Below are 18752 nucleotides of genomic sequence, written 5' to 3'. Positions count from 1 at the left end.
CTACTGGCTTTGTCACTTGCCTCACACCCATGATTTGACAGACACTGGAAGGTCCCCTTCCCTCTAAAATTGTTTTCCTATCATTAGTCCATGCCTAAAACGCTCCCACTACACCCATTAAATAAAAACTCAGTATTTTTGACTTATGGCTTAAATGTCTACTAAAGAAAAAGAAATATTCTTGGCAGAGACCAGAGGGATCAGACATCCACATTCCAAGCATTACTGTTTCAGTTGTGTTGTAGAGAGTGGCTTCCTCTGTCCACCCCCAGCAATGAGGAACGGTTAGGCAACGGTGACCTGGTTCCGAGAATTTCGTGGACTACGGGGATTTCCTAGGTACAGATAGGTTCTAATCTCTGTTCCTCGTGGAGTGAGTGACAGAAGGTTTGGTCATCTGAATGACATGTCTCCTTTCCTGGAATGTGGGTGGCTACTTAATTATCTCTACAGATGTCCAGAACTCTGTCTCTCTAATACCTCTGGAGACACCTGTCTGATGACCCTTGGGGTGCTGGTTTGGGTTTTAATTTGTTTTCCCAAGAGAAACAAAACTCCTGACCACGGGGATGTTTCCAGACCTGATGGTCTCTCAGTCCCGGCCCAGGGCTCTTCCAATTATCAAGAAAGAGTCAGCCCTGAATTTGTGTAATCACTGCCGTTCGGCCTCTTTGAAATCTTAGGAGACTCAGGCACAAGTTACGAGACTAAATGGGAATGATGTTTACATTGGATTCAAACTAGAAGGGAAAATTTTGGGGCAAGAGTAACCCGGGACCAAAAAGGCTTTGGGATAGTCTTAAATGTAACCTAGGCAAGGTAGCAACACAGCCCAGCCTGCAGCAACTGTGGAATCCAGACAGGACGTGACTGGGGCTGGCACCCTGAGATGCCACATGTGCCTTCCACCTTGTTCCTCAGGGTAAATGGAGGAAAACGTAAGCAACAAGGGGGTTCCCAAAGAGGACCAGGTACCCCCTAAAGGGAAGGGAGGAGGAGGCTTGTAAAGCCAGACCACAGCCTGTTTCTCTGGCTATCTGTCCTTCCTCATGCCCCGTCACCTGCTGAGTGACATGTGTGGCAGGAAGAAGACAGAAGAAAGGGCCCTGAACAGTGGGAAGTCCGACTGTGCAGGTGCAGGCATGCAGCTGGGGGCATGTGGCCTGGTGACTGGAGGGGCTGGGACAGACACCTCAAAAGGAGTTGGAGGGCTGGGCGTGGTGGCTCACGCCTATAATCTCAGCATTTTGGGAGGCTGAAACAGTATCGCTTGAGCCCAGAAGTTCAAACCCAGCTTGGGCAATATGGTGAAACTCTGTTTCCACAAAGAATTTTTTTTTTTTTTTAATTAGCCAGGTGTGGTGGTGCATGGCTGTAGTCCTGGCTACTCAGGAGGCTGAGGTGGGAGGATCACCTGAGCCCAGGAGGTCTAGGCTGCAGTGAGATGGCACTGAGCCACTACTCCAGCCTGGGCAACAGAGTGAGACCCTTGTCTCAAAAAAAAAAAAGAAAAGAAAAAACAGAAGGAGCTGGAAGAAGGCAAGTGCTGCTGTGGATATGTGGGAGCTGGGTGGTCCCAAGGATGAGGGTGAACCCTGCCCGAGAGTGGGGAAGTGTCTGAGTGACCTCCATGCATGGGCAAGAGAGGTGGCCATGTCCCAGGCCCAGGGGACACTCCCTGGCTCCTCAGATTGCTCACTGATGGGCTGGGAAAGACCCCAAGAAGCTTGAGGAGAAGTCCCTGACCCTTTGGTTGGCCAGGTGGCAGAAACAGACTCTAACTGAGGCTGCTGGAGCCATTCTTGCTGGCGCAGGCTCTGAACACATCACCCTCCAGGGGCTCTGTCTCTGGAATCCTGCTTGGTCCCTTTGCTGTCTCTGGGGCTCAGGGCCCTCCCAAACTCATCCATTCACACTCAACCTTGCATTGCAGTGACAGCTTCCTGCAAGCTCCCAGATTCTCTGCACCCGTGCTCTAGCACAGGCTGCATTCAAGCCCTCAGGAAGTCATGCAATCGCTTGCTCAAGACCTCAGGCACACCATCACTTTGAAGGCATCCAATCCCTCCTCTGTCTCGCTTCCTGGTTGCCCACACTTGGCTTGTCTCTTCTCTTCCCACACTCTCCAGACCTGGGATCAGGCACCACTTCCCTCTTAGGCAATCATTAACCCTTCATCTGCAAAATGGGCCTCTAGGATTTCCCCTCTTGTTGGGAGCATCAGGTAGTGTGTGGATGTCTGGCCACAGGTCAGCCAGGCAGGTGCTCAGGGGGTGTGGTTCCCCTCTCTCAGGACAGCCTCTGCCCCAGATTGGGCTCTCCAGGCCTCTGGATGCTCAGGTCCTGCCCTGTCAGACCTCACACCCTCTGTGTGGCCTTTCTTGGCATACGGAAAAAAGAAGGGCCCAGGTCTCAGTGTTCTCCTCTGCCTCTAACCTCCCTGGTGACAAGATGGGAACACTGACTCCTATTATTCTAGAGCTGCTTTGGACATAGACAGCTCCTCTTGTTAAAATGTGCACTCAGTGTCAGGGCTCTGTGTCTTCTCTGCCCCTCTCTAGCCTTTGGGGTTCCCTGTGGCCCTTGAGTCATTCTGGCATGGTTACTGGTAAGTGGGGATGCTCCCCAGCTGGGGGTCTGGACACAGCTTTTTCCTTCTTGGGGCCAATTTCCTCTCTGGATGAGGCTAGGTGAGGGCAGTGTGGGGAGGGGCTTTCAGTCCTCATGACCTCTTACAATGTCACCCAAAGACAGGGGTGGGAGGATTTTGCCCCCTGAGATGCCTCCATTGGCCCTCATGGCCTGGAAATGCAGCAGGCGCTGGGATGAAGGGGGAGGTTAGGGCTGCAGGAAACAGCACTGCCCAAATAGCCCTGGGAAGTCCAGCCACATCCTTGGGCTGAGCTGCAGAACTGGGTGCTGTGGGCTCTGGCATGGCCCCCAGAGCCCAGTTTCAGATCTTTGTTCTGAGAAGGGGCTCTGGGAGTCAGCTGGCAGCTGGCTCCAGATGCCTAAGTGCCTCTCCTTCCACTTCACCCCAACAGGCGCTAAACACAAGGAGGAGCAAGGAGTGCTCCGTATGGGCAAAGCTTGTGCCCCTGGAAATGAATTCCAGGGAGAACGTTTGGGGAGGAGACAGTGGGTGAACAGAGCTCTTGGATACGGGCACAGATTGTGGGGCAGGTAGCACCGAGGAAGCAGAACAAGTGAGTGGCCTAGAAGAGTGACAGAAACCCCAAAGTCTGAACTACAACTTGAGTAAGAACACACACACTTGCACATGCATGCACACATGTACACCCCGCCCCCACACACAGAGATCTGCCTGGCTGTTTCTCCAGCCAGGGCCTCTCCTATCCAGACCCTGTAAGCAGAGCAGGAGAGAAGCGAGGTGGATACTCACGCGTATCAGCCTGCCGGACATTTTTCATCCGGATGACCCGCACTGTCAACAGATGGCATGGAGACAGCCTGTCCTGTGGAAGGAGAGGACAGAGGACTCACTCTTCAAGCATCACCCCAAGACCATCACCCCTGGGAGACTTTCCCACTTTGCCTCCACAGGCCTGTCCACTTGCATTACAGCAACCCCCATGCTGAATATATATATATAATTTTTTTTTGAGACAGAGTTTCACTCTTGTTGCCCAGGCTGGAGTGCAACAGTGCAATCTTGGTTCCCTGCAACCTTTCTCTCCTAGGTTCAAGCAATTCTCCTGCCATAGCCTCCCAAATAGCTGGGGTTACAGGTGCCTGACACATGCCTGGCTAATTTTTTGTAGTTTTAGTAGAGATGGGATTTCACCATGTTGTCCAGGCTGATCTCGAACTCCTGACATCAGGTGATCCTCCTGCCTCAGCCTCCAAAAGTGCTGGGATTACAGGTGTGAGCCAGGATGCCCAGCTCCCCATGCTGTTTCGGATTTGTTTGCTTGGGTTTGTGTCTGCTCTTCGCCCTGTAAGGCCCTGGAAGCTCCAGAGAGCCTGGAACCCTGACAGGCCTTTCATCTTTGTGCCTTCGATACTCCAGAAAACAGTCTGCCTCTTGCCGCTTCACTGTTTCTCGCGAGGGGTCATTGGGGAGTCTTGGCTTATCTGCGATGACCTCTCTCTCCTGACGGCAAAAGCTCAAGTAGTCCTTGGTTTGACTGGCTCCTGTCAAATGCCTCTGTGGGTCATGATCACCCCATGGGACCAGAGCCCTGAGGTGTCCCCCTCCCGAACACCCTGTCCTAACGTCTGGGGCGCGGAAACACCCCAGCCCTGCTCACACTATACTGATGCTCCTCCTTCTATCCTGCTCCTCTTTTAGCTCTGATCACCTCCTGGGGGCTCTGCCATCATCTCAAGCCCAAGTCCTCAAGGAACCCCCAGATCCCTCCCTGGGCTGCAGTGTCTGGGGCAGTGGCTGTGGTTCCGTAAAGCCCCACACACCCCTCTCCAGCCACCCCTGCACTCTGAGTCTCAGCAGTCACCAGTCCACTTTGTCCCCCTTGGACCCATGACTTTCTGCCTCCCAGAGGCCCCAAAACCACCTCTCCCAGCCGCACCAGCTTCTCTGGACCCTGCAGCTACAGAGGGTCCTCGGATCATCCTTCCTGCCTACCGAGGGACCTCGGCTGTCTCCCAGTGCTCCTCTGCCCGTTGCCCTCGACCCCAGGCATTAAGCCTGTGGGAGCCGCTTTCGTTTCACCCCTCTCCTTGCTGGCATCTCTTCCATGGGCTGTCTTCAGAGCTCAGGGCCTGTGTGCTTGCTGGTGGAGCTCCCTGCCTCTGTTGCCCTGAGGGTGCCAGCCCTCTGATTGTTCCTCTGAATCAATGAGCCATCTTCTGGAGTATTACTTTTGAGCACCTACTGTGTGCTAGGCCCTAGGCTAGATGCTGGGGAGTCAGGAGTGAATACAAGGCAGAGATAGATAAGTTAAAGGCAACGGAGGCCAGCGGCTTTGATGGGGAGAACAGGTCAAGCTGGTCACAGGCTGTTGACACCCTTGGTTTGGGGCCTCTCCCTGGCTCCAGAAGCCTCCCCGCCATCAGTCATGCTTTTGGACTCTGAAACCCTCTTCTGGTTCCTAGGCGCCCAAGGCTGCAGAGGTGAGGCGTGTTTCCACTCTGAGCTGGCACACCCTGGAAGGGGGCAGCCTTGCACCTGTTCTCTTCAGGTGTCCTGGTTCTGTTCTTCTTGGTTCGTGCCTTTCCTGTTGGAATCTCAGGACATGAAGCCTCTTCGCTGGGAGTTTTACCCAGGCTTAGATGAGTCTTTGTTGCCATCCATTCTCAGCCTGCACCCATGGTAAATGCCAACCGACCGAATGTCTGTATTTACAGAGGCCTCTGAACTGGCATCTTCCACATGCCACCCTGCATGTTCTACTCTGTGTGGCCAGAATCACTTTACACCTTTTTGAGAGGATGCAATTCTCCTCTCCTTAAATACTACTGGGATTGGGGGCAAAGGAAACAAGGTATGAAGAAAAAGAAGTTCCTCCAATCCCACCACTTAGAGACAATCTTTTTATCTTTATTTTATTTTTTTATTTTTAGAGACAGGGTCTCACTCTGTCACCCAGGATAGGCAATCTTTTGATGTTGGTCCTTCCAGACTTTCCTGGCGCTTAATTTTTTTTTTTTTTGAGATGGAGTCTTGCTCTGTCAAACAAGCTGGAGTACAGTATCGTGATCTTGGCTCACTGCAATCCTCACCTCCCAAGTTCAAGCAATTCTCCCATCTCAGCCTCCTGAGTAGCTGGGACTACAGGTGCTCACGACCATGCCCAGCTAATTTTTGTATTTCTAGTAGAGACGGAGTTTCACCATGTTGCCCAGGCTGGTCTTGAACTCCTGGCCTCAGGTGATTCTTCCTGCCTCAGGCTCCTGAAGTGCTGTGATTATAAGCATGAGCTACCGTGCCCAGCTCTTGGGACTTGTAGCAGAATGCAGATTCTGTGAAGATCACATTATTTAGTCCCTTTTAAGATCTCTTCTTTTCTCAATAGCTGCCTCAAAATCAGGACAAAAGTCAAACTCAGTCAGTTATAGGCCTGGATATTTCTTTTGTGAGAGCAACTGTGAAATATTGAACATTTCATGGTTAATAACTTGCTCTAACAGCATTCTGTTGGGAGCTGGAGACTTGGGCCACGAGCCACCCACACTGCTTGTCTTCTGGTGCTGGAGACATGACTACGGCCTTTGGCCAGACCTCCAAGACACAGTGCACTCCTCCTTTCTCACTCTGCCTGAGCGCAGCATGTACCCTGGGCTGGCCTGGTGAGGAGGCAGGGTCAGCTTTCACCAGGCAAGCACTTTTGGCAAAACCTATGCCCACCGGCCCACTTTCTCAATGGGCAACTAGAGTCTAAGCTGTGGAGGCTTCCACCCAGGCAGGAGTCAGTCCTGGGGGATAATCCACAGTGTTTCAGAGCTCTGAACCCAGGTCGCGTGGTCCTCTCGGCCATCGCAGCCCTTCTCCTGCCTCCAGGAGAGGCTGCCTGTGGCCTAGCCTTCCTCCTTCAATATCTACCCAACAGGGAAGGAACAGGCATGGTTTCCCTCAGGACCTCACTCCAGGTGTCCTGCCTTCCAGGACAAGTTCACTCCAGTCATCTAACCCCAGTGCCTTCCAATGCATGTGACCATTTCTTCCTGCTCTAACACAGCAACAGTAACAGCTGGCATCTGCTGTGTGCCAGCCATACCCAGGTACTGTGTACGGATTCTCTGCATATTATCTTGTTTAATCCTTACAATCACCCACAAAGCAGTTATCATTGGCCTCGCCTTTACAGACGGAGAATCAGAGGCTAAGCCCTTTGACGCAGCGTTCACAGCTAGAATCAGAGAAATCCAGTGCTACTCTTCAAGCCTGTGTTTCTCCCACTGTAATCGTATCTGCTTACTTGGCAAACAGGAAAACAGGTGTTGCTTGCCCTCATCTTCTTTGGTTTTCGTCTCTTTAAAACAATTTTCTGATAAATTCTGCTTTTCACTCAGCACTCCCCCAAAGCCAAAACATAACCCCAAACTCTGACATTCTTCTGTGGCCTGTACTCTTACTGCTGTGCTTCTACCAACACATTCTAGGATCTCCCTCTCTCTCTCTTTTTTTTTTCTTGAGACAGAGTCTCCCTCTGTCACTCAGGCTGGAGTGCAGTGGCATGATCTCAGTTCGCTGCAACCTTCACCTCCCGGGTTCAAGCGATTCTCTTGCCTCAGCCTCCCAAGTAGCTGGAATTACAGGCACTGGCTACCATGCCCACCTAATTTTTGTATTTTTAGTAGAGATGAGGTTTCATTGTGTTGGCCAGGCTGCTCTCGCACTGCTGACTTCGTGAGCCACCAGCCTTGGCCTCCCAAAGTGCTAGGATTATAAGCATAAGCCATCGCACCTGGCCCTGATCTCCCTCTCTTTTTAAACATCTAGACCACATCAGAGCCATAAGGTCCTTGGAGAAGTTCCCATTTTCCAGTAGTCACAGATTGCTCCACTTGAGACTCAGATCACCACCCTCCAGCTCATGAACTTTCAGGAGAGACTCAGTTTGCAGGAGACAACCACATTTTGCCAGCACAGAAATGAGACTGGAAGGGGGTTTGAGAAGCATCTCAGTGGGGCCATGCTGGGAGGAAGGCAGCAGGAATATGGGACTTAGGAACATGATATGGGGCGCAGATGCATTCCAGGAACCAGGTCTATGGGGAATGGCCTTCTTGGGTTGCAATAAATGTACCTATTTTGCTTCTGATATAATCTGCTCGATCAGTGTTGCTAGAGATGAGCAAAATTCATGGCCTGGAGGCAATTAATCTGCAGTGGAAAGATGCAGTAAAGGACAGCATCTGTGACTATGCATGTGGGAACCAGAAACCCGGGAGGCTGTGGAACCCAAGTTTACAGGGTTGCTCATGGTGTGATAAGGGCCAAAGCTTTAAGACTCAGAAAACTCGTCCTTAGAACAGGATGCCCTGGCTGGGATTGAGTATCAAGGTGAAGAGTCAAAATATTTCACAACAGACATGATCAGGCACCACACCAGCTGGGCTGCAGCCCTGGAGGAGGGACAGGCACTCATCCTTCATGGGGGCATTGGAAGGGCCCTGCAGTAAGGCCCAGGGGAGCACTCGGGGACTTGGAGCTCAAAGCAGGAACCGTTTGGGAAACAGTATAGAGGTATATTTTGCTACTTTGACAGCCAATACAGCTGGGCCAGGGAGGACAGGCTGGACAGCAGTTTTCTGGGAAGCCAGGGGAGAGAGAGGGCCTTGCTGCTCATGCTACAGTCACATGGCCCCAGCCCACTCCCCAGCCTGGACTCAGGGGTTGATCTTACCAGGACTCCACTGTCCCCTGAGAACCTATGGGGGACTGGGGGACCTTTCCAGCTCATGTGGAAAAGAGGCAGCCCCTTGAATCTCAGGATTGGCTATGATGCAATCTAATGCTGCCCCTTCCCACCCCTAATTTGATAGATATGACCTTTGGTGGGGGTGGGGGTGGGAACAAAATGCAAGACTCTGCTGTGGCGGGCCCAGCTGGGCTGTGCTCTAGGTGTCGTGCAGATGCTCTTATCTAACCCTCCAACCACCGCCGAGGAAGGCATCATCATCCCTGCTTTATAGAGGGGAAGGCCGAGTTTAGAGAGGTTACATCTCACATGGGCGCACACAGCCTGGGGGGTGGCAGAGCCAGGACTCGGTGCAGGCCTCCAGGGCCCATGCACTCCATCCACCCCGTCCTCACCAGGAATGCACAGCACCGGCCAGCAGCTTGCTCCAAGTCATGTGCTAGACTCATCAGTAGCAGAGTCCGGAGGAAAAGCCTCAGTTTCCAAATTGGAGCTCTTCCTACACCCCAAGAATCTAGCTATTACCACAAATCACTCAAAAGAATACTTAATTACAGAAGGGCTCCCAGGGTCAGGCGCCTGGGTGGGAGCGGGGTCTGGGGAAGGGTCTGACAACCACGTTTCAGAAGTGGTGGATCTGATGTCCATCCCTGAGCCAGACATACCCTCAGCAAACGATTTCATGAGTTCTGGGGAGCCTGGAGAGGGGAAAGACGGCTCCTGTGGAGCCTGCAGGAACTTCCTCCCCAGCACTTCTCAGGTCAGGCCAGGTGGATGATGCTGCCTCCTCCTCCCTAGAGAGCTGGGTGTACCCTTCAGTTCCTTGCAACACCTGTATCAGAGTTAGCCCAGCCTCGTGCTGTCTCTCAGAATGTGTGGGCCCTCTCTTAAGGATGTCACTCGGAGGGGCCATCATGGGACCCTAACACACGTCCCAGCCACTCTGAGCAATGTTCCAGACTAAGGGTCAACTGGGAGGAGATACTATGGCTGTTTTCCTTTTTATCACCAGGCTAATTGAAAGGTCAGGGCAAGAAATCCTGGTACCAACATGGACCTGCCAGGGCTGACAGGGACAGGCGCAGCTCATGGAGAGGCTTCTGAAGCCACACTTGGGATCCTGGGCTCTCAGCTGTTTCACTGCCCGCTTTGAGGTAAGCTCTGTCACCTCTGTCGAAAATCTCTCCTAGCCCAAGCTCTTGGAGGCTCAAAAAGATTGGCAGGAACAAATGCTGGCCAGAGGCCCTTCCAGCCACCCAAGTACTACAGGGAAACCAGGGCACAGCCCAGGAGGCCGTGTCTACCTGGCCTTCACAGCAGGGGCACTGGCCACCATCTGGCACGGAGCTCCCTGCCTTGGGCTCCTTGGAGACTGAACAGGGTCTCCATCTCCCTCACCAGGGACAAGGGACATTCAGGGCATCCCTCATGTCATTCAATGATTTGATAGGAGCCAGGGAGGAGGCCCTGAGGAGGGTGATGAGGAAGAAATGCTGCCCTCCAGGAGCCAGCTAATGATCCCTCCCAAGGGAAGCCTACAGCAGATTGAAGCATTGAGGCCATCTCCCTCTTGCCTAGTTGGGGAAACTGAGGCAGGTCTGGTTTAGAGCCCCAGCAACCTGATTCATGAACCCAGAAGTCTCTCTGTGAGGCTGTGAAGAGTTGGTTGGACCCAGGAGCCTTGACTATAAACCCAGGTGAGCAGCTTTGTGGCTGATGGCAACAGATCAACAGTGCCACCAATTCTCACCATACACTATACCATACTCTTGCACAGCGTAGAAGCTTAGGATGTCTACAAGGTTAATACTTGCTTGCCATTAGGGCAGGCCAAATGCGGGTCCCTCTGGCATACTGTCTACCCTGGGTGCTGACCTGGCCCCAGGATGGCCCGAAGCCACTGCATGGTGCCTTGAAAAGCTTGAGGGTACTTTCAGCTGGGCCACCAATCCAGGAGCCCTGGCCCCAAATGGGCTAAACTGCTTTCCCCAGGTTTTAGGATGAGGCTCCCTGAGCTCAGGTCCCTGGGATGTCCAATGCCCTCCAGCCCTCCCTGAGGCCTGTCTCTTGTCCTTGGATCCCTGCCCCTGCCCCTTGCTGCCTGGCCATGCCTCACTGGCCCTCAGCCTCTGGCCCCAACCACTGAGCACTCCTCTCTCACCTTCAAGGCACAGGTGGCCGAGGGCCTGCTGTCTTCTGCTTGGCATGGGTCAGTCAGGGAGTGGGAGATCCAGGCAGGCATCTGCCTCAGGAGCATTGTGGCGGCTCTCCAGCTGGGTGGCAAGATCAGGAGCTTATACTCTGACTCAGAACTCCACCCTCCAGGCTGCAGCTTGGCAGTGATTGGGATGGCCCTGGGAGTGGTTTGGGTGTGTAGACAGATAGAGTACTTGGGCCTAGATCTCTCAGTATCAAGGAAATCACAGGTCTTCCGGTCATAGAAATACAGGGACCCACAGGGCTCTAGCCCTTGGGGTCAGCAGTCAGTAGCCCCCAGCCACTCAGAATGACCAGGCCTTTGAGGGCATAGGGTGGCAAGAAGAGGACACTGAACCCACATGACTGTAGGACTAGCCCTGCCATAATTTAGGAAATCTCTCTCTCTTTGGGTCATAGAGGTCATGGCTCATAGATGCTCCTCTAGGAAGACGGGACCCTCACTCCCAATACCATTTCAGTGTCATGGGTTGGTGAAGCTTCACAGGGTCCGTGACCAAAACTCCAACAGAGACCAAGGTCCTGGCCCCCAAAGTTACAGGGTGAAGAAAGAAAGCAATTGCCCAATACTTGGTGAGAAGAGGGTCCAGGGCAACTGCCCCCTGTCCTCCCTCCTGGTGGACAGAGGGTGTGTCCAGATCCTGTCTGGTCTCAGGACAGCTTGGAGAATGTACCTGCTCCGCCCAGATGATTCCTATCTCTAGCCTGGTGGTTCACACAGGGGCCTGACAAGGGTGGCTTTGCCTGCTCTGCTGCCTGACTGTATTCACTGGGAGTTTCCTGCCTGAGCTATTGCCTGGGGCCCCACAACCGGCTTTTCTGGCCCATAGATAGAGGTGCTTTTTTGGAATTGAGGATGAGATCTGAACATGGGATAGACTGGGCCTGAACACAGGGATGGCACCTGGTTGGAGGTACCTCTGGGACCTCTTCACGTGCCTGGCCCTCCAGAGAGTGGAGGGGCCTTAGCCTGCTGCTCTCCCAGTTTCCTTCCTTGCCCTGCCCTCCCCTCCTCTGCCAAGGATGGAGACTCAGCACCACATCCCTCAGCAGACTCCACAAATTCCATTTAGTTAATGTACCTAGTAAGCACCTGCTGTATACATCTTACTAAGAGAGGAAATCCTAAGCTTGAAGTTGCTGACAGACTGGCTGGAGAGCCAGATGCATCCAAGCCCTCAAAGGCTCAGAGATCCAAGTTTCCCTATGGTGAGAGGGGGCATCTTAGAAAGATCAATATAAATCCTTTGTGTTTGCGAAGATCCATGGTTTACAGCAGCAGTCCCAACCTTTTTAGTGCCAGGGACTGGTTTCATGGAAAACAGTTTTCCTATGGACAGTGTTCCTATGGAACAGGTTGAGGGGGATGGTTTTGGGATGCTTCCAGTGCCTTACATTTATTGTGCACTTCACTTTATTACTATTATTATTACATTGTCTTATATAATGAAATAATTATACAACTCACCATAATGTAGAATCAGTGGGAGCCCTGAGTTTGTTTTCCTGCAACTAGATGGTCCCATCTTGGGACAGATCATCAGGTGTCAGATTCTCACAAGGAGTATGCAACCTAGATCCCTTACATGTACAGTTCACAGTATGGTTTGCTCTCCTATAAGAATCTCATGCCCCTGCTGATCTGATGGAAAGTAGAGCTTGGGTGGTAATACTAGTGATGAGGAGCGGCAGTAAATACAGATGAAGTTTCGCTCACTCGCCCACCATTTACCACCTGCTGTGTGGCCCATTTGGAACAGGCTGTGAACTAGGGCTGGTCTATGGCCAGGGGGTTGGGGGACCCTGGTTTCCAGAGCTCTGCCACACAACTAAGAACTGGCTGGGAAACACAGAGGATGGAAAATGGATTCCAGCTAGAGATGGAAAGAGTGGATCTGAAAAGGCCTCACAGAGGTGACATCTGAATTGGGCTTTAGACGAGGGATGGGATTTCAACAGCGATTCAGCCTAGGGACCACTAGGAGGTCCTCACTTGGAGGAAAGAACAGCATGAACACGGGCAGGGAGGCCAGAAAGCAAGGCGCACTTAGGTATGCAGGTGGTCTGGTGTCTGTGCAATGAGGTGTATGGGAGGAGATACAGAGGGTAGGTAGTGGAACACAGGGGTAGTAGAAATTGGGCAGAAAGAAGGAGGCTTTGTGAAAGAACAAATCTGGAAAACACCAGGGTAAGGCCCCTCTACTCTCTGGAGGACCAGGCACATGAAGAAGTCCCACAGACACCACAAACTGGGTTCTAGCCCTGCATTTGGACCCAGTCTGCCCTGCTTTGAGATGTCACCCTTACTTCCATAAAAGCACTAGATTAGGATCCAACAATCATGACCTTAAAAGGCCATACTTTAAATTTGGACTTCCTCTCTAAGCAGTAGGGGCTATTGATGGTTTTTGAGCAGGAGAGCTGAAATTTAAGAAGGCAAGGCTGATTGATGTTGAAACAAGGGATCAATTAGGAGATGAGATGTGATAGGGGAAATAGGCTGAGAAGTTAATAGAGACATAAGGCCAGAACAGGCTGTACAAGTCCAGGAACTTTGGTGGCAACCCAACTCACAGCACTACACGGTCCTGAAGATCATGGGGTCCCATCTGTCTCCCCATTCCTTCACTCCCCTACCCTTCCCAATCAAATAGGCCCAGGGTGAGCCCCAAACACAGGGCCTGTGATTTGGTCTCTACTCACTGAAGAAGCCCAGCCACAAACCCCCACTCCACCCTCATTCATTCCACATGATGTGTGGAAAATCTAGGTTTCCAACCCTTATGCTTCCTCACGGTCTATCAACTCCTTGAAAGCAGGATCTCAACTCATTTTGGTTGAATTAAATAAAATTGAATAGAGGTTGATGGGAGGTCCATGGAAGTTTCTTCCTCTACACCCTTCCTGGTGCCTCTCTTCCAGGTGGGAGCCAGTGTCACCTTGAACTAAGTGGACCAATCTATCAGAAAGTATTTGCCAACCACCTGCTGGTTGCCCACCTCTGTACTGACCACTCCAGTGGGGTCTGGAATAAAACCATGAATGTATAATCTAGAAAGGGGAAGAGCAAGGGCAAAATTAAAGGGTAAATTGTCCAATGTGGGCTCTAAGTGGAACAGGAGGGGAGCAGAGGACTGGGGTAGGTGGAAGTGGTCTGGGATGGTAAGGAGTGTCAGGAAAACAGCGATGTCCCCACAGCAGGGGTGTGTCTGCCAAAGCAATGATCTTGGTATATACAACTGCTGCTCCAAGTCAAGTCCCCTTTTGCCAGAGTTCCTTCCATGTGGAAATTCTGACCTGTCTCTGTGACAAGGGGAAGGAACAGTTCCTTTCCACCAAGCACTGATGAACAGGGAGCCCCAGCGTTCTCAGATCCCCTGGCCTGGCCTACTTGGGCCAAGTCTTGCTGCTGTGTATACTGAGGCCTCTGACTCCAGCCCTATCACCAGGTTTGCTAACTGGCACTTCAGCTGGGGTGACCACACGCTGCCTCTGCTAGCAGCCTCTTGGCCTCAGGTAACCCAATACTGAAAAGCACATTCCTCCCAGAAGCCTAATGGATGCCACTCCCCTGTGGGCCTAGCAAGGATGACTTCTCACTGTCCTCTTTCCAGGGGCCTCAGGGGCCTGTCCCTTCCTTCCCACCTCTTCAGCAGCACCTGTCTCCAGCCTCCTCTCTGCCTCCTGCAGCCTGTGAGCTTTAAAAACACCCCTTCAACCTCTGGTTCTTCTGCTGAAATGCACCTAATGCTTTTCCAGTCTTTGCCAATAAACTCTGCATTACAAGACCTTCCACAAACCAGGTAGGGCGCAGGAGCTGCTCTATGTATATATGGAATTTTAGCATCCAGCAAAGGAAGTATGTGAAATCAGTGGTGAAAGTGTAAGAATTAAAGAAAGGGGAAAGAAAAATGAAATGTGTGGCTTGCCAGTCAAGACAGGTTTATTTTAGAGAAAACAAACCTAAGAGGGGCTTCTGGACAAGTTAGGTGAGAGGCATGCTCTCTTACAGACTAAGAGTTTTTAAGGATTCAGGGTGGGAGAGTTTATCAGGGCTTGGACTACTTCTGTGTCTCTTTCTTGTGCTTTTCTGAAAGGGAGAGTTGTGTGTCTGTTCCCATACATCTTTCTACAGCTACTTTTAGCATCCCTATCTTAGTGCACCTGAAGGGAAAGGAATGTACTTAATAAGGCCACTGTTTTACTGGGGCCCATTGTATGAGGGTGAAGTTTGGCTGTTACCCAAAAGACTTTCCCCCCACCCTCCTCTGTGTCCAAGCTGTCTTATCTGTGTTTTACTATCTGCTCTTTATGGCTGCTTGTAGTTAGAAGAGAAGTGATTTCCTTGAAATGCATGAAGCTAGAAAGGGAGCTGGAACTAAAAGTGGTAGTGTTTGTCCGAGATGACGGTACTCCTGCTCTGTCAGAAAGGATGGACTGTTCGTTCTTGGAAAAAGTAGCTTACCATTTGGAATAATATCCAATTAGATCCTCACCTCATAACTTCACAAAAATGAATTCCAGATAACTTAAATATCTAATCATTATAATAACTATAAATGCTCTAAAATAAAATATGAGAGTACATTTATATAATATTGGGTGGAGGAGAATCTTCCTAAATAAGGTATAAAACCTAGAAGCCAATAGGGAAATACTGCCGGATTTGAATATACAGAAAGTTAGAACTTTGGTAAAGCAAAAGTTTCCATAAGCAGAGTTCTATGTCTACATAGCTCACATTTCCCCTCTTAATAAATATCCATGGGTAACAAGATCACCTTTAAAAAATAGACAGGAAAATCTTATCCTACCAGATACTGAGATAAATTACAAAGCCATACTAATGCAAACAGTATATCATTGGCACAAGAATAAGGCCAATGGGAACAAAATGGAGGGATCAGAGACAGACCCCTGCTTTTCAAGGGAACTTAATAGATGATAAAATGAACACCACAAGTCAATGGGAAAAAACAAACTGTTTAATGGTTGACATGGCAAAAGTGACTTATTATATAGAGTAAAAGAAGACAGCATTCCCATTTAACACCATGTGAAAAGGCAGGCCATAAAAGACCAACACAGGGAAAAACCAGGGAAACTGAAATTCATCAAAAATGCAAAGAAAAATGAAAATTAGATTTTACTACATCTACTAAATTGGATAACATTGAGAAAGCTGGATAATGGCAAGTGTTGGTGGGGTTGTGGGAACAGTCACTGTCGTGCTCTGCGGTGGAAGAGGAGGCTTCCGGGTCAGTGAGGCACTGTCACCACTTAGTCAAAGTGAGAAGGTCCGACAGCAATTCTGACTGGGATATAGAAAGGTATGTATGAGAGCCAGGTGCGGTGGCTCACACCTGTAATCCCAGCACTTTGGAGGCCAAGGTGGGAGGATCATTTGAGGTCAGGAGTTCGAGACCAGCCTGGCCAACATGGTGAAACCCCCATCTCTACTAAAAATACAAAAATTAGTATTCTAGGCACCCACCTGCGCGTGGTGGGTGCCTAGAATCCCAGCTACTCAGGAGGTTGAGGGAGAAGAAGTTCTTGAACTCAGGAGATGGAGGTTGCAGTGAGCCGAGATCACGCTACTGCACTCCAGCCTGGGTGACAAGGCGAGACTCCATCTCAAAAAGGAAAAAAAAGAAAGATGTGTATGAGGGCATTTGCTCCACATCACTTATAGTATCAGCAATGCTGAAGCAGCCCATGTGAGCATTGCAGGAAGTGTGAATGGGGAGTGAAGGATGCACAACCTGGAACGTGACACAATAGTTCAAAGCAACACATGAGATGCACACGGAGCAGCATGATGGGTCTGGGACACTCAGTGTTGATAGGAAGAGGTAGGAAACACTGGTAAATCTATCAAGGACATCCACAACAACTTCAATATGGCTAGGGAATATATTCAAATAAAATAAACATTGAACACAGTAAAATGATTGCCTTTCTGCTGGGAGGGGATGGGGAAGCTTTTGTGCGTTTAGGGAAATAGCAATCAAGAAAGCTGGGAGGGCCCTACAGGGACCAGCAAGGATATTGGGTCATGTCTTGGAGTCCTCCGCACCTCAGGTGAGGTATATTTTTTCCTCCAGTTTTTTCCCAGATGTCTCTGTCACTGCTCTTATCTAAGCCATTATCTCCACTTAATTCCTGCATAGCCTAACGGGTCTCCTTGCTTCTACTTTTGCCTTCCTGTAAGCCACTTTCTACTAAAGAGTAAGAGTGATCTCCTGAAAACATATTCGAGATTATGTGACTGGCCAGATTAAAGCCTGCCCCTCACTTCTGGTAGCTGACTTCTTGCCACATCTCTGAAGGTCTGTGTGGTTGGGCTGCTCACATTTATTCTACTTTTTCCTTCACACTCAAGCTGCAGCTACAAGCCCTTCACACCCAGGCTCCTTCCCATGTTGGGAATTTTGCCTGAAGTTCTTGACTCCCACTCTGTTCATAGCTGCTCTGTCTCATTCATCACAGCTCTGCTCAAATGTCATTTTCTGTAGCAGCCCTCCTGGGCCACCCTCCATAATGTGTGCACCTCTCATCTACCTACTTGCTTCTGGGTTTCTCTATTAACATAACTTATCATAAGTTCACCAATCTTGTTTTCTTATTCTTTGTGCCTATTTCCACCAGCCTGTAACCCTTTTCAAGGCATGGGCATTGCCTGTCTTGTTTGTCACCTGGAAATACCTAGTCCCCATTAGTAAAGAAATGGCTAAATTAGTTATGACACATTCGCACACATTACATAAATGTCAACAGGGGCAAAGTAACTCTCATTTATTGAATGTTTACAAAGTAGCAGGGGCTGTTCTAAGGGTGTTATGTTGTCTGTGAAGAAACTATTATTATCTAATTTTAAAGAAGCAGAATTAAGACAGAGAGGATAAGAACCTTGCTCAAGGTCAAGATCTTAAGTGACAAAGCTGTGGCACTAGTTAGTCTGGATTTAACCACCATATACACTGCCTCTCAGGAAATGCAGAGATCCCAAGAAAGCTGCTGACCTGGAAAACAGATTGTGTATTGTTTCTGTTTATTTATTTTTATTTACTTATTATATTTTGAGACAGAGTCTCACTCTGTTGCCCAAGCTGGAGTACAGTGGTGAGATCTCTGCTCACTGCAATCTACACCTCCCAGGTTCAAGCAACTCTCCTGCCTCAGCCTCCTAAGTAGCTGGGATTACAGGAGTGAGCCGCCATGCCTGGCTAATTTTTGTAGAGACGGAGTTTCACCATGTTGGCAAAGCTGGTGTTGAACTCCCGACCTCCGGTGATCCACCCAAAGCGCTGGGGTAACAGGTGTGAGCCACTACGCCCAGCCTGCACTGTCTTTTTAAAAGGCTTCTTCTATGTGCTTATGTTCCTTGATAAATAAAATCCAATTTCCTAAAACAATTGTACAATGAGGAATATAATTTCCATTACAAAAAGCAAAACAAGCATTAGAGCTTCTCTGGGTAAGAGGAGATTTAAAGAATCATACATGGGAGTTAACATGTTGAGATGTCCCAGAACTTCTGGCCAACAAATGAGATGTGACTCTATTTCATGATGACAAGATACACAGTATAGACATGGCAAGAAAGGACTTTCACCCCAATGTAGGTAATGTTTATATTGGTGTCATCAATGTATCTGGCTCATGAAATTCTTCCCTGCTTTATCTTTACAAAATATTAAGGGCCAGCTTAGCGCTTTTCTTTTTGTTTCTTTTCATTTCTATTCTTTTTTCTTTTCTTTTCTTTGAGACAGAGCCTTACTCTGTCACCTAGACTGGACTGCAGTGGCGCTATCTCGGCTCACTGCAACCTCGCTTCCCAAGCTCAAGTGTGATTCTCCCATTTTTGCCTCCCAAATAGCTGAGATTACAGGCACACATCACACCTAGCTAATTTTTGTATTCTTTTTTTCTTTTCCTCCTTCTACTCATTACACAATAAGTTTTGCATTTTTTTGTAGAGACAGGTTTTGCCATGTTGCCCAGGCTGGTCTCAAATACCTGGGCTCAAGCAATCTGCCTGCCTCAGTTTACCAAAGCACTGGGATTACAGGCATAAGCTACCGTGCCTGGCTCTTTTCATTCTCAAAGCACTTGTAACCATAGTGCTTTTTTTTTTTTAAATGAAATTCTCATTTCATAAAGTTCCTGCTATTAAAACTTGTGGCCCCT

At 49.8% G+C, this 18752-nt stretch overlaps 1 protein-coding gene across 2 annotated transcripts in view; it reads right to left on the bottom strand.

Annotated features, from left to right (window-relative positions):
• PLA2G4E (phospholipase A2 group IVE) overlaps positions 1–18752 on the bottom strand; it is a 69294-nt gene that overhangs the window by 29336 nt on the left and 21206 nt on the right. Inside the window, exons 1-2 of one of the 2 annotated variants that reach the window (XM_054239708.2) lie at positions 10507–10602; positions 3404–3476 (exon numbers count right to left, since the gene is read on the bottom strand). In XM_054239708.2, the coding sequence (XP_054095683.2) occupies positions 3404–3476; positions 10507–10602 (169 nt within the window). Of the gene's footprint in view, positions 1–3403; positions 3477–10506; positions 10603–18752 lie in introns of those variants that run through there. The other variant, XM_078334317.1, reaches the window with a different exon arrangement.

Source organism: Callithrix jacchus, chromosome 8 (assembly GCF_049354715.1).
Source record: "Callithrix jacchus isolate 240 chromosome 8, calJac240_pri, whole genome shotgun sequence".
Lineage (NCBI taxonomy): Eukaryota > Metazoa > Chordata > Mammalia > Primates > Cebidae > Callithrix > Callithrix jacchus.
The sequence above is the reverse complement of the archived record's forward strand: the minus strand, read 5'-3'. Positions and strand labels throughout refer to the sequence as shown.